The following is a 14175-nucleotide window of genomic DNA, read 5'->3' as shown; positions in this document are numbered from 1 at the left end:
TCTTTCTACTCTGCCTTCTTGCCACAGGCCTCCCCCGCAGTAACCATGCCGCGGACCAAGGGTAGAAGTCTCCTCCCAGAGTAACCCCAGGCAGTTTTCTGAAGGAAGTAGCAAAACCTTCCCACACTACTGAGCTAGCTGTAAGTATTACGCTAGAACACACGGTTTAAAACACCCGCTGCACGGTCTCCTTCCCAGGAGAAAAGCAAAAAAACCCACAGCATGTAAAGAGTCTTATCAAAAGTACTTTATTTCACAGTCCATCTTTACAAAATAGTAAGTAAAAGGCATATTGTTCAACATACAAATGTTAAATATACAAGGGGAAATACCAGGGAAAATTAAAGCTCATCCAGCCTTTTGGTGTGGGTTCCTCGTCGTGGACATGTTAGAAGTTCACGTGGCTTCTGATGTCATTGATCTGTTTTACCATTTCCCGTATGTGTTCTCCCCTTCAAGAAAAACAAATTCAAAGTCAAAAGCCTGCAAGTCATTTTTGCTTGAGACTAATCAGGAAGGAAAATACTTCATATGGTAGAAGCTGAGAATGGGAGCACGGTTGCAAGTCATTTTGTTACTGACAGGCTGGATACAGACTGCCAAAAGATCCTTGGGCAAAAAGGAGACAAACTAAATCTGCTTTAATAGTAGCATGAGATGGCCGGTGCTGCTGTCACAAGCTGGCACGCTTTATGCTTCAGACCATCTCAACAAGCTCCAGCTGGTGCATCAGTCAGCCCCTCATGCAGCACAGAGGTTAAATCGTACCCTAGAAACATGGAACAGAATCGCTTATCTAAATGCCAGGGCTTGAATTCTACAGGAGGATCCAAGCTTTAACTTACTCTTCTTTCAGGACGGCTTGGATGCACTTGCTCTGGTAGGCACTGAGGGTGATGCTGGGTTTTCGGGGGCTGGTACCCTTTTCCATCTTTTTCTGCTGGTATTCCTTTTTCATTTTAACCTAGAAGTCATGTACAAAAAGACGACCCCAGTCAGCGTTGGTACTGCCTGCCAGAGCGAACGCTTGTTATAGTTACAAACTGGTGCGTCACGCTGCGATACATTCCAATTCTTTTTGGGTTAAGATCTGCTTGCTTTCGCAGACTTCCTCCCACGAAGAGAAGAGAAAGCTAGCGCTAAGACTGAGGAAGGTGTGTAGACTTTCTTAGGGTTCATACTGAGCTGCAGAGGTTCTGTCTATATGACTAACCAGGACCAGAAGATATTTTAGTATGTTGTTGCTAATTTAACAAAAGTTCGAAGTTGCTCTGTTGGAAGGACAGTATTTTATCGGCACTGTCATTAGGTGTGAGTGAGATGTTGTCAGTAACCTACCAGCCAGATAATTCCTTCTCTCACCTGTCTGATAGCATTGCTCAAGTGCTGCAGCTGGTCATGTATTGTCTGCAATTCTTTCTTCATATCTTTTTCACTGTCCGATAGAACAGGAAGCTGAGAGTGGAAACTCCGAAGTACTTTCTTCATCCTTCATGTACAAAGCAAGAAATGTTGCTGAATTAACTCATCGACTAGACCAGTTATGCCAAGACACCAACAGTCTTGCACTTCTGTCACTCTTCCTAAGTCTTAGGGGCTCAAGACTTTACTCCCCTCTTTCCGCTGGTCTCACACAGTATTTCCGAACAGCAAGCTGACTCAGTCTGGACCTGAAGTAGTACTGACAAACCGCCACTGAGCCCCAACAAAGAGAATTTCAGAAGCCCGGTCTTCTAACAAACCAGGGTGGCGCTTCCTGCCCACTCTGTTCCACCACACTCGCAAACTTCGATACAACAGCCACTCCTCTGTGACGAAACGGCGCGCAGTTTGCACTCACCTGTTCATAATATCTTCTTGCTTCTCTTTGGCTTCCTCATACTTGTCAGCCAAGCGCTCAGCCATTTCCCGCAAACTTTTCCTTTATGAAAGTGAGAAATGTTTATTTACTTCAGATTTACATGCGAGGCGGTCTGTATGTGGAAACGGGACAAGGAGCCTGAAAAAGCAAGCTGGAGCAGGGAGTGAACCTACGTGCTTCATTATAGCTGGAAATGGATTCACTTCTCACTTGTTTCACACAGGACCCTGCATAAAGTACTTTTTGTACAAAGGTCCGTCATTCCTGAGGTTTGACTTGATGAAAGCAGATAGATTATACTCACCTTTCCTCTCGACAGTAATTAAGATCTTCCAGTTGTTTCTTCTTCTGTCCCCACAGCAGCTTCACTCTTAAAGTAAACGCATACATAAAATCAACCCCCCCACAACAGCAATCCAGTTGAATCAGGATTTAGGCCACACAGAAGATAACGACAGACGTGATTAATGCTCCTGGGAGTATGAAGAACTACAGACACTGAAAAATGGGCAGTGATGAGAACAAACTCTGCCACTTTGTCCTAACTTTAGAATATAAATAACTATGATTTGAAGAAGCAAGAGACATATTTAATGCGATTTTCCTTTTAGCAGCTTTGTCAGGATTATTGCTGAGGTCAAAGGATTTCCTGCCACCCGCAGGCACAGGCAGACTGACAACAGCAAGAGAGAACTATTTTTTGTGTGTGTGTGTGTGGACTTTTTTTTCCCCCTGTGAGCCACTCCAGAGATCAAGTATTACACTCGCCCCTGCTTTCCATGGTAACTCAGTTTTCAGTTCTGCTACTCTAGTCTTACGTGAGGACATTTTACTCATTTACAAGGGTTAGTCCCGCAGAGGACTGCTTGGTACTTAGGGATGTTGCTTCAGAGACACCGTACAGCAGTTATTTATGAGGGTTTTTTTCTTACCTTTGCTGAATTTCCTCTTTTGCCAGATCTTGTTTCAGTATATATTCCTCTCTGAACACTTGTGTGGCTCTGCTAAGAAGCTGAAGGCATTCTTCAGGGGGAGGAGCAGCATCTTTATCAGCAGACCTTCAGAATGTATGGGACAGGTTTTTGCAGTCGTACTCTAACATGTTCCTTTGAAAGGCTGAACCACTTACAGTATTTATGGTAAGGGCTCTGGGGGCCTCAGTTATGGAAGTGAGGGACTATAATTAAATCCCTTTGCTACAAATCATTCTTCTTACATGAGGAAATCCCAAGGTATCTTAAGATACTCAAAACCCAATGGGACAAGCGATGAGCAACCTAATCAGCTGCAGTCAGCCCTGCTTTGAGCAGGGGACTGGAGCCAGATGACCCCCCTCCCAACCTACGTCGTTACTTGATCTGATGCCATCCCTGTGCGGACAGAGAGGCACAAGTGGGCTGCAGGAGCTGCGCCCCCATTATTGCTACCTTCAAGCTAATGTGCTGTTCAGTCAGGAGCTGATGAACGCACACAGTATTGCTGAGAGTCTTCCCTCTTCAGGTCCCCTGGGAAAACGTATTTACTTACTTCAGAAGCAAGGGATTGGCAGAACTGCGCTGCAGGATGCTTCGGATGTGTTTCTCGAATGAATGCTGTGACTCAGCCAGGATGCGCAGAGGGGAAACGGCAACATCTTTGTCTTCCCTGGTACACAGCAGGGGCGGGGATGCAGGATGGACTGTACTTCTACCAAAGAACATCAAATTGGAGAACACAGTTTAAACCAGGAAAATTTAAACTACACCAGAGGTCAAATGGCAGTTAAAACAAAGTGTGGCATTAATGTATTACAGCAGTAAGTCAGAAGTGTTCCAAGAGAAAATACTTCAATTATGTGGTAAAGTCAGCTCTAGACAAGGTTGGTGGAGCTCACATCCCCACATCTTTCTGTTTGGCCACAGCTGAAACTAGCGAGAATCATAAATATCCTTTCACTTAAGGAGAAGAAGGTTCGGTAACAAGGCAAGCAAGCACTCAAATGGCAGAATGACCTGCTTTTCAAAGCAGCCTAAAGCAATTTAGGAATCCACTTCCCCCCCCCCCCCCCCCCCCCTTTCATGCAAACATAACCTTGGTGCCCATTAAGCATCTCTGTACTACTGTCTGCAAACAAATTTCTGATTTGCAGATTCCCTCATTATAAAAATGAAGAACAAAAAACAACAATAATGTCAAGAACCTTTTGATGCAACTCTTGTCCTAATACTCATTAAAAGTGATATAGATTAATTACATCCCCTACAAACACCTTATCAGTAGTAAGTAACTACTATAATAACGCTTAAGTGCTCAGCCAGAAGGCAAACTTCATCGCATGTCACAAGAGGTGCAGAAGTCTGGGGTGAAAGCATCAAAAGAAGAAGAAGAATAAATAATATCCTGAGATCCTTTTCATGCAAGTCACGGATTTCAAACCAATTAAGAGCCACGTACAAGAGAGGCCTTGTAATACACTCATAGGTGTTTGTGATGCAGATCATTGTGGGCCCCAGGATGTCAGAAACGATCCAAAATCCTCTAATCGGAGCAGGTTGCCTGAAGGGAAGAAAACACAAGAATTACCCGATCAGAAAAGTTCTTTGTTCCTGAAGTTGTTGTGCGAGTTCACTCTTTGGGAAAAGCTCTGGCTACAGCAATCGGCCTAAGCCGGACACCCTTCACTAAGCCAAGAACCACTCCCTGGAATGAGTCCTGCAAAATAATTCTTCTCACACCACGCAGTCTGACTGGCAGTCAGATGTACGAGGACAAACGCATCCATCCTGGGAGAGGGAGCGCTTGTATAACTTAACTGTGGAACAGGACCAAAACTCTGCTGCGACCCAGGAAACGTTACCCGCTTCTAGGGCAAGGCACAGACTTCCTCAGGAGACAACACGGGTCCTCTGCGGACCAAAAAGGTGGTCCAAATGCCCTCTCCCCAGGTAACTACGAACACCATCGGAGAGTCACCATCCGTGCTAGCTTGGATGACTAACACCTATTAATTAACTTTTTCTTTTTGTATTTTCATTATGTTTAATACATAGCATTCGATAGAAATTATTAGGCCTTATAAAAGTGAGAAAATAAAGCAGACAGATAAATATTACATAGCCCAGAAAAATGATGCCTCTTAACCCTGACGAGGGTACCTCAGGAGCCCCCAGAAAATCGGATGTTCTTTATTGTTTGATCTTTAACAAATGGGTAAGAGGAACATGTCGGCATTCAAGTCTCTTAGCCAAATCAAGCCTCAGAGCCGTCCTGGGTCCAGTAAATGGAAGTGAAAATTTCTGCTGGTTCTTGTGATGATTTTCAGACAGTAACACAGGAATTTAGCTTACTTCCCTAACTAACTGTGCATTAAGAATCCTGATGCATACTTGCTTATTTGTATTGTTTGAATTCTGTTGAGCCGACTTCATTATTTTTAATGGCAAGAAGGCAGCAAAAGAGGGCAAATCATAAATATTTTCCATAGCAACTCACTGATTTGGAAGCAATAGAAAAGGGTTTGGTTTTTACCTGCATGGCAATGGTTTTGTACAAAGAATATGTTCAACAAAGCACTTCTGTTCTGCTCCCAACTCTTGTAAACTGTCTTTGTCTTCTTCATCTACAAAGAGATTTGTCACAATGCATGAGATCCACTTTGCAGGGTAAGGGACTCTCGATATTGCCCACATCCACCAACTTGTTACTAGCAAAATGTAGGTGTTCAGATAGTAATCTCTTCCCTCTACATGCAACAGAGTCTCGCCACTCACCTGAACCAAGGAATTTGTGCAGTTTATTGATCCACGTCAACCCCACGCTATGGACACCAGCTTCGTGTGTGCAGTGGTATCGAGAAGGACATTTCGGATCTGAAATTTAAACAGCAACTGTAGGAGAAGGCACCGAACTGAGAAAAACTCATCCTTCAAACCTGCACTGTTGAACGTGTATCAACTTACTGTCCACTCGGCATTAACATCTCGTTGCAAGTACTAACGCATCCCCATCCAAAAATTGAGTTAGATGCGTTAGCCATGTTATTAGAGTTCTGCATAAACTTTAATTACACTTGAAATACCTGATGAATTGTTTTGAACTACTCCTATCACACCACATCTGTATCAATCCACTAGATTTTAAAGGGAAGATCAGTTAAAGCCAGCAGAGCAGCATTCTGACAAGCTTCTTGTTCAGAAAGACCCAAACACTTTGTCCTACCCAACCTCCTGCCCCACAACTACATAAGCAGATACCAGTTCTTCCTTCAGGATGACCGTCCCCACAGCACTTGCTTACATACGTTGGTCATCACAGATGCAACAACTTTCCACAGCTGAAAGAATTTAGTGTTAGATGACCACACATAACCTGCTCTCGAGTAAACACTAAAGCACCGCCCAGGCTTGCTCTTTCCACAGCTTTATTGAAGACATCAGGCAAATCCTTATTCTGATACCGCTCTTTGACGCCAATGAAAATTTGTAAATAGCTCAATCCTAAATTCGTGAGGTAAAGCAAGTAAAGGCCAACAACTTGAATGACAGCCCTACCTCGATGCAATTTGATTGGGCAAGAGAAATCAGACTCCAAAGGCTCTTCTTCATCTCCTGATGCCAGTTTCAGTGCAAGTTCCAGCTCAACACATTCAAACACATACAGGGAAGGAATAAGATCAGATCTTGGGTCCCATGACTTTTCTGACTGTAAAGAGCATTGAATTCTTCTGTCAGACATCATTTAAATAGACATGCCAACACAAACAACATCAAGAAAGAGTTACATAACATAGGCAAGAGTATTAACCATTAGGGGAAGTAGTTCAAGTCTCTTTATTTTTTTTACTTAAAAATAAGTTTCTCTCAGAAACACGGTTTCTTCTTGGAAGATCCTCTTTAAAATAGTTCATAGTAAGTTTGGTCAAAAACTGATATACCTGCAGGATACACAGAACTGACATGTAAAACAAAATCACCAGAGAATCACAGGGACTGGCTGGAATAGAAGGAAGACTCGCTGCCTCATTATAAAAGAATGCAGCTTTGGCACTTCCAGGCATCCTGCCATCTCGCAGCCAGGAACTTCGACCAAAGAAACAAAAACACGTATAGAAAAAAAACCAAGACGAGGTACCTGCTCATCATCCTCTTCCCCATCCAGTACCACGCAGTGATAAAGCATTCCCGACTCGGTGGCAATCACCAGGATGTTTGGAACACAAGGCAGGCAAAGGACAGCACAGGCATCATAGCCGTAGTTGTCTTCCGCAGCAGGGTGCATGGGCAGAGGGCCAAGCAGCTTGCCAAGGTTTCCAGTGCTGGAATAAAGCAGATGTGTTCACAACGCAAGGTGTGGAAGGAGCGTTCCCCGCGGCTGCCAGCGGGAGTTTGTTGGACAATAACTACAAAATAAAGATGGCTAAAAACACCCACCCAAAACCCGATGGTTTGGAGTTCTGTTTAATTTCCATTAGATAGTAGCAACCCAGACTTCTGCAGATTAAGTCTCTGCACTACACCTACTTGGTGGAGATCTCACAGAAGAAATTGGAGCTCAGTAATAAGGTTTTATGCTTTGAAAGCAACCAAGCTACATTTCAACCAATTCAAGAGGAAACGTTTTCATACAAGAACACAAAGTACTCACAGAAAGCTCAAACTAATTATCTTTATCACTTAATTGTTTTCTTGCTTAATAAAGCACTTTACAAGCAGCGTTTTGTGGCCTGGCATTTCTCTAGGTAGAACTTTTGAAGGACTAAGCCTATTTCATTGCCTACAGACAGGATCTGCTCAAAGCTGCATCATTTCTCATGCAAACAGTGCTGTTTCTAACCTAAATACCACACGTTTTAATACACAGTTACACTAGATCTAACTCGTAAGTTTTCCACCATCTTCCCAGTTTTCTGAAGTTATTTTTTCTTGTATTGTGTTTATATTCTTGATTCGTATTCTTGACCTTTCATTACGGAACATGCCTGCAAACCCTCTATGACCTTAAAATATTTCTGTTCCTAAGATGCCACTGGCTCTTTCAGCCTCACCCAAAGCTAAGAACGTCTGCGCTGTGAACTGAAGGCCCCAAAATACACCTAGGAAACAGCCTTAGACCCACTGATCTTTTAACAGTCCAGTGTCTTCACTTCAAATTTCTGATTGTAAACAATGGACAGTGGATTCTCAGCAGTGCAAACTGCGCCCTTAACGTCTGGATGAAAAAGGATGACACACTATTCTTGGATTTCAGTCTATCACTACTGCCACAAAGAGCTAAAACAGGCTGCAATACAATAAAACTCAGCCCAGCCTCCATTACAGAGTCCCAGCCAAACTGAGAGGTTGCTCTCCAACCCTAACATTGTACAAACATACAAGCGCCCCACGAAACCCGAGGATGAATGCAAGCCTACCTCTGTAGCAGGCTGATATATGTGAGGAACGTCTCTCCATTTTCATATAAAATGTAAAGCGGGTAGGCCAACACTTCTTCACTCCCGCGCTGTCCAAGAATGTTCTTTGGGACCGGCACTAGCGGGCCGAAGTCAAACGCCACCGCAGTCTCTCCCAGCGATGCTGTGTAGGCTCTCCTAGGGACAAGTCAGAACAAGACCTGAAGTCAGCAGCGATTGTGACAACACCCGTGTTGTTTAACTAGGTCCATCGGTATGTGCTGACAAGTTACTGCTAAACACCCGTCCCATCAGTCCTTCGACATACGCTATTTTCAGCAGCAAAAGCATGCACGTAACATCCTTCTTACGGCGCCTCATTTCTGCAATACACCCGCCAGCCAGCCCAGTTTCACAGGATAAAAGAGGCGGGTGTACTGGTGTTCCCTGTGTAGTGCCTCAGTCTGTGACCTGACTAGGAGAGACCCCCAAGTTTTCCCTTTCCGACTAGGCTAAGAGGGAAATAAAAAGATGATCTATTTTCTGCATTCCCCACTCAAAGAGCCCTTCTTAACCCCATCTTAAAGACAATGTGTATTTTTCAAACAACTGCTCTGACAAACACTTGACTATACAGTTTGTTACCACTTTCTTTTAGAAGGATGGGAAAAAAAGAAAAAAAAAAAAAAAGTGCAGTTACTGTGATAGGAAGAAGTCCAAGGACTGAAGTCCGTGGAAAAAAAAAAAATCACATCAGATTTTCAGGTAGATTTATCACTTATTCATTAAAAACACAGCTGAGAATACAGGGCTTATTCTGTCAAAAGCATTTCAAAATACAAGAAGCCACACAAACCCTTTTTTGATTGTAAGAGTCTCCTCCTCAGTGTCTGAAAGAGCAACCACTTTGATGGGTGTCTGAGGCACCTTCAGACTGTAAAACCTAGAGGAAAGAAACAGCAGCAGTGTTCATTCAGCTGGCCGTGTTGCACATGTCCCTGCTAACGCAGGAACATCAAACAGTATCAGTCTAAAGTTTCTCCCATCCTATTTTTTATTGGTAATCCTGGTAAGAATGGCAGGACGTATATATCTAGCGAAAAATCAGACTGGCTATGACAACAAAATTACTTAGATAATCAGCTACAAACAGGTTTTACCTTATAGTGTTATCTGAAGTCAAAAGCACAATATGGGGCTCTAATGTCTCGCAGGGGTACCAGGCAGCATGCTTTAAAGTCAGAGATGTTGAGCTTGTGAAGAACCTTTCCGCAATAGGAATAGTGCTGAAATACAGAGCAGAAGTATGCACTGTTACAAGAAACGCAGAGGTTACTTCGAAAGGGAAGTGGAGGCAAGAGGAGCTAGAAACCCAATTAAAAGGTTTCAAAGCCATTAGCTGTACTATTCTTAAAGTTGGAGGGACAGCTTTAACTTGAAGCCCTTTGTTATTTCCATCTGGACGTGTGCTTTTAGCTACCACAGCTAAAAGACCCCAGAAAGGCTAGAGACTACTACAGAGGAGCACCTTGCTCCTCAGCACTTGCAACAAGTTTAGAAGGTTGTTTATTTGGGTCACTTGACGACCAGCAAGTCCCTGAGCCAAAATAACTTCATTTGTGATTGTCCCTACAACCCCGATACAACCAACGTCTTCCGTATCTGTTCGGCCCCAAAGGAGGAGAGGCTGTCGAGGAACGGCGGCAGGACAAGGATGTCGTTAACCGCCTGAGGTCTCACCCACCTACAGTTCACCGTGGATTTCCCACCTTCAAACTCTGAATTCTTCCCCCAGCGTTTAGGCAGCTCCAGCACCATGAGCCCCTTCGTACCGATGAGCGCCACATGATGCTGCGTGGGGCTTAACAGCGTCTGATAAACCTCAAAAAGGGGTGGGTTTATGCAGATAAGGGTCTGAAAAGACAAATGTTACAGTTAAGCACAAGCCGTCAAAAGCGCTCACAGAAGCATGCCCTACCTTCACTTTGGACCGTGATTTATACAGCGGCTACAAGGCGCAAGGATGAGGCAAAACCTCGCCTCCGGCCACAGCACCGCACCAAGCCGACGGGTTTCACGTGAGGAAAGACCCACCGACAGCCAGCTGGAGGGTAACTACGCGGCCGGGGGCCTCCGGGGACCGGCCCCCCTCAGCCCCGTCCCGACACGGCCCCCCGCCTCCTCACAACACACACCCCCCCCCGGTAACGGTCCCCTCGTCCCCTCATAACCGCCCGCCGGCCCCCTCAGGGCGCCCCCTCAGCGCCGGGCCCCACCTGGTAGCGGCTGAGCCCGGCGGAGTCGGGCCCGCCGAGGCGGCGGAGGCCGATGGCGTGGAGGGCGCTGCGCTCGCCGTCCCAGAGGAAGAGGTCGCCGTCGAGGCCGAAGAGGAGGTCGCGGATGAGCGGCGGCCGCGCGGCGGGGGCGGGGGCGCGCTCGCGGAGGCGGCTCAGCACCGCGTGCTGCGGCAGGGCCGCGCGCCACTGCTCCGCCGGGCCCCACTCGGCCGCCATCGCCGCCGCGCAGCCGCCGCGCGCCGCCGGCGTCACCGTCCGCGCCGCCGATCGGCGGGGCCCCGCCCCCTCCGCGCCGGGACTACATTTCCCGGCGCGCCCCGCGGCAGAGGCGCCCCGCGGCTCCCGGCGGGCGATGGAGGCGCCGTTCCGGCGGCGCCGCGCTCGCTACAAGGGCCCGGCCGCGCCGCCCTGGAAGGAGACCTACCGCCGCGTGAGTGGGGCCGGGGGGGGGGGAAGCTCTGCCGGGGCCCGGCGCTGCCGTCGCGGGCTGGTTGAGGCCAAGCCCCGGTAGGAGTTGTCGCCCCGCTCCCGTGCGACCCCCCCCTCCGGGATGCGACTGGCCCTGGGGCCCCGTCTCCCAGCCCAGCGCGGCACTAACGGGTTCCGTGTGGTCTGCTCCCTCCAAGCGCTGCATGGAGAGGCTGAGGAACAGCCGGGCGAAGCTGCTGGACCGGCACCGCCGGGCCGGGGAGAGAGTGCGTGGCCAGGCCGTGGGCGCGCTGCTGGTGCAGGAGGTGATGGAGCAGGAGTGGCAGACGCTGCAGGCCGCGCAGGGGAGCCTGCCGTCCCTCAGGGGAGAGGAGGCCCTGGCGCAGGTCAGTACGTACGGCGCCCGTGGGCTGATGCGTTCTCCAGCATCCTTGCGTCAACACGCCACCCGCCTAACGCAGGCCTGTCACGTACAGCTCTCCGCAGCTGTGACTTCGGTCTCTCGCCGGCTGCAGTTGGCAAAACTCGGAGCGCCTGGGTCTCCTGCTCCCGCAGCGCGTGCGGGGTGTTGTGCTGTGGAAGCGCTTGCCTTCGGGCCCACGGGCGGGGAACTTCCTCGTTTCCTTTGCAAACTGCGCGTGAATCGTGGCAGAGGGTGGTTTCCTCATCTGTGTTTTTTTAGAGCTGGTCTGTCGCTGACCGCTCCTGGGAAGGGGAATAAAACTTTTTAGTGTTTTAAAAAGCAGGTTCTTGGACAGGCCGTGTTCTATTGTGGCTGGCTTTGCGCAGGTGGCTATAGTATAGACCGCTTTCCACAGTGCGTGCTTCTGCACGTACAGAGATTTGCCAGATAGAATAAGCAGGGTGAATTTATGTTGCAGTGACAGCTCAGTCAGGTGCTGGAAGTTAAGTGAGAAAGTAGCCAGAATGGGACAATTACTGACTGATGCACCTTTCAGATGCTGGAGGACCCCGATGAGCTAGCAGTACTGGAAGAGATCCAACAGGAATTGATCTTGCAAGGTAATCTCTTTACCCGTTTTCTGACTCCTATTTGATTTGCAATATTCCTGACTTTCTAGTAATCCAAACTGGCTGAGGGTGCACTCCTTGGTTCTTGTAGACCACGTGATACGGAAGAGCCTCCTTAGAAAGCTCTGTAGCCTCTCTAATGCATTGAGACCTTTTTTGACCGTTTGAAGAGTTTAAGTGGCATTTTAAGGTCTGTGAGAAGCTGAGAGGAGACCAGAGAAACAGGACTGAGGTGTTTGGGGGCTGTAGGAACCTGTATAAATCAATTCAGAACGTTTCTAAATTGTTGGTTAGAAAGCTGAAAGTCACCCACTTGAGACCGGCTAAAGACTGAGCCGTAGGAAAAACTGGATTAACAGGAATGATTTCATCAAGTGTAGAAATCTGATCCAAAGAAAGAAAAGTTCAACTAGTGGCTGCCCCAGCCTCCATCTGCCCAGCAGCTTCGGGTGTGCTGCTTTGTCTTCAGTTCATTAACAGACGCGCGAGGGGATTTTTGCGGTGTCATTGCAGAACAGTCGATGATAGAAGAGTACGAGCGAAGTCTGCAGTTTGACGAAGAATGTCTCAACGCGATGCTTGATGGCTTGGATGTCAGCGACAAGGTCATCTGCCCAGTGTGTAGAAAGTAAGAAAGCCCTTGGCATTGGAATGAGGTTCTTCACTCCCCTACAGCAGTTTGGGCTTAGAAACAGGCAAAAGCGGTGGGCAAACGGGCTGCTGTTAGTCTTAACTGCCACAAAATGAAAAAACCTGAGCAATGATCTCCTAAATCTAAGAGGTTTTTTGCTAAAAAGTACCTTTGTTCTGGTGGTTGTGATGACGCTCATTGTATGCTCCTTCTAGGAATAACCTGACTGTGAGGAATCACTTGGTTTTTTGCCAGTGTGGATTATACATCATCACGCAGGTAAGCTGCGCTGTGAGTAACACGTTAAATGTGGCATCTTAAGTCTGCTGCTGCCAAGAGGCAGCAAGTTCAGCGTGAGATTTCTTTTACCCCAATTTTTCCCAGGGTATGACAGAAGGGAAGCTTCGGTCACTTCTAGAAAACACTGTAACAGAGCACAGTCACAGGTGCTTTCACAACCCAGAGTTCACAGTTACCAGTGGAATGGAGGAAGAAGCAGCCAGTCTTCTCATGAGCTGTCCGGTGAGTCTAAATGTCAAGTTCCCGGGAAGGATCTCTGCTGGGATCCGCTTCCCAATTACACGGGCAGAAACCACAAGTCTGTTGATTTGTGTTGCAGTTTTTCCACAAACTTCCTTGGAAATGGTTTTACTTTTGACCACCAGTAACTGTAAAAGGAAGAGCCAAATTACACAAGTTAACTGCTGGATTAGGGAACCTTTCAAGGACCTGTCAAACTTAGTGCCTTACCTTTCTCACACCTTAGCCAGCAACTGCCAAGTGTGGTGGAGCATCTGTTCAGATAAGTGGTTCATGAAGAAAAGTTTTAAAAATTACTTCAGTTTAAGCCTCCTCAAAAGGCTCGCCCATACCTCTTGGAAAACACATACCGCCCCTTTGGCTCAGGCTAGAGCTAGCAAGTTTTTAGCTTTGCTGCTTAGGTAAAATCACTGTGTGTACCTACACGGTGAGGACAGTGTTAGGAGCAGAGCATTTCAAATCGTTTTGAACATTAATAATTAATTTTATACATTGCTATCGTTTCTCTGTTCAACTTACCTTTTGTAAAGGTCTGTGACTCCTGGACGATTCTCCTCTAAGTTGATTCAGCTGCTGCTTTTTTACTGGAAGGACTTCAAGGCTAGAAATCCACCCAGAGCATATTTTTATGTATGTACTTGTAACTGCTGTGTCAAAAAGATACTTGAAAGGGCAGTAGTACTGCCTTGACCTGCACTTTTGATGGCACAGTATATGTTTTGAAATAAATATACTTACTTAATTTCAGCCTTTGTGTGGTCTTTAAGAATGCATCGGTGATCTCACAGCTCACACTGGACTTCAGCTTTGGCTTCTGTTTAAACTTAGTATGAGCTGCAGCTGCTGCCCTGCCGCAGGGCCTTTGACATCAGCATCCACAGCCTTTCAGTCGTTCCGCTGGAACTGAAGTGCTACAGCCTCCCTGCGGTACTTTTCTAGAACAGCTACGTTAATACTAATATAATAGGTTATGGCAGCACATCCCTTTTTAAAACAGCTCCTCAAACACAACGTTTAG

General features: G+C 46.9%; 2 protein-coding genes across 2 annotated transcripts; one reads left to right on the top strand and one right to left on the bottom strand.

The window, feature by feature from the left end:
- Positions 1-231: 231 nt before the first annotated feature.
- NUP88 (nucleoporin 88) lies at positions 232-10741 on the bottom strand. Its single transcript, XM_076354465.1, has 17 exons — positions 10505-10741; positions 9973-10142; positions 9389-9514; positions 9085-9171; positions 8250-8426; positions 6971-7154; positions 6391-6541; positions 5611-5709; positions 5369-5459; positions 4295-4396; positions 3389-3547; positions 2794-2919; positions 2166-2231; positions 1841-1921; positions 1363-1489; positions 846-964; positions 232-452 (listed from the first exon to the last, which is right to left on the bottom strand). Exons 1-17 carry the CDS (start codon positions 10739-10741, stop codon positions 389-391), a joined length of 2166 nt encoding a protein of 721 aa, XP_076210580.1. The 3' UTR covers positions 232-388.
- A 123-nt stretch (positions 10742-10864) lies between these two features.
- On the top strand, positions 10865-13899 carry RPAIN (RPA interacting protein). The gene is made up of 7 exons (XM_076354730.1): positions 10865-10955; positions 11152-11340; positions 11914-11977; positions 12500-12614; positions 12833-12896; positions 13002-13139; positions 13688-13899. The coding sequence occupies exons 1-7, from the start codon at positions 10878-10880 to the stop codon at positions 13715-13717; spliced, it is 678 nt and encodes a 225-aa protein (XP_076210845.1). The 5' UTR covers positions 10865-10877; the 3' UTR covers positions 13718-13899.
- Positions 13900-14175: the final 276 nt, after the last annotated feature.

The sequence above is a fragment of the Aptenodytes patagonicus genome, chromosome 17 (genome assembly GCF_965638725.1).
Source record: "Aptenodytes patagonicus chromosome 17, bAptPat1.pri.cur, whole genome shotgun sequence".
Taxonomy (NCBI): Eukaryota; Metazoa; Chordata; class Aves; order Sphenisciformes; family Spheniscidae; genus Aptenodytes; species Aptenodytes patagonicus.
The sequence above is the reverse complement of the archived record's forward strand: the minus strand, read 5'-3'. Positions and strand labels throughout refer to the sequence as shown.

Bases quoted from the DNA above. Each gene is read 5' to 3' on its own strand.
- NUP88 (XM_076354465.1), bottom strand. From the start codon at position 10,741: ATGGCGGCCGAGTGGGGCCCGGCGGAGCAGTGGCGCGCGGCCCTGCCG. The intron at 6,542-6,970 runs GTACCTCGTCTT...TGCTCTTTACAG, and splicing joins GGGAAGAGGATGATGAGCAG to TCAGAAAAGTCATGGGACCC. The intron at 453-845 runs GTAAGTTAAAGC...TTTTTCTTGAAG, and splicing joins CAAGCCGTCCTGAAAGAAGA to GGGAGAACACATACGGGAAA.
- RPAIN (XM_076354730.1), top strand. From the start codon at position 10,878: ATGGAGGCGCCGTTCCGGCGGCGCCGCGCTCGCTACAAGGGCCCGGCC. The intron at 11,978-12,499 runs GTAATCTCTTTA...GTGTCATTGCAG, and splicing joins ACAGGAATTGATCTTGCAAG to AACAGTCGATGATAGAAGAG. The intron at 12,897-13,001 runs GTAAGCTGCGCT...AATTTTTCCCAG, and splicing joins GATTATACATCATCACGCAG to GGTATGACAGAAGGGAAGCT.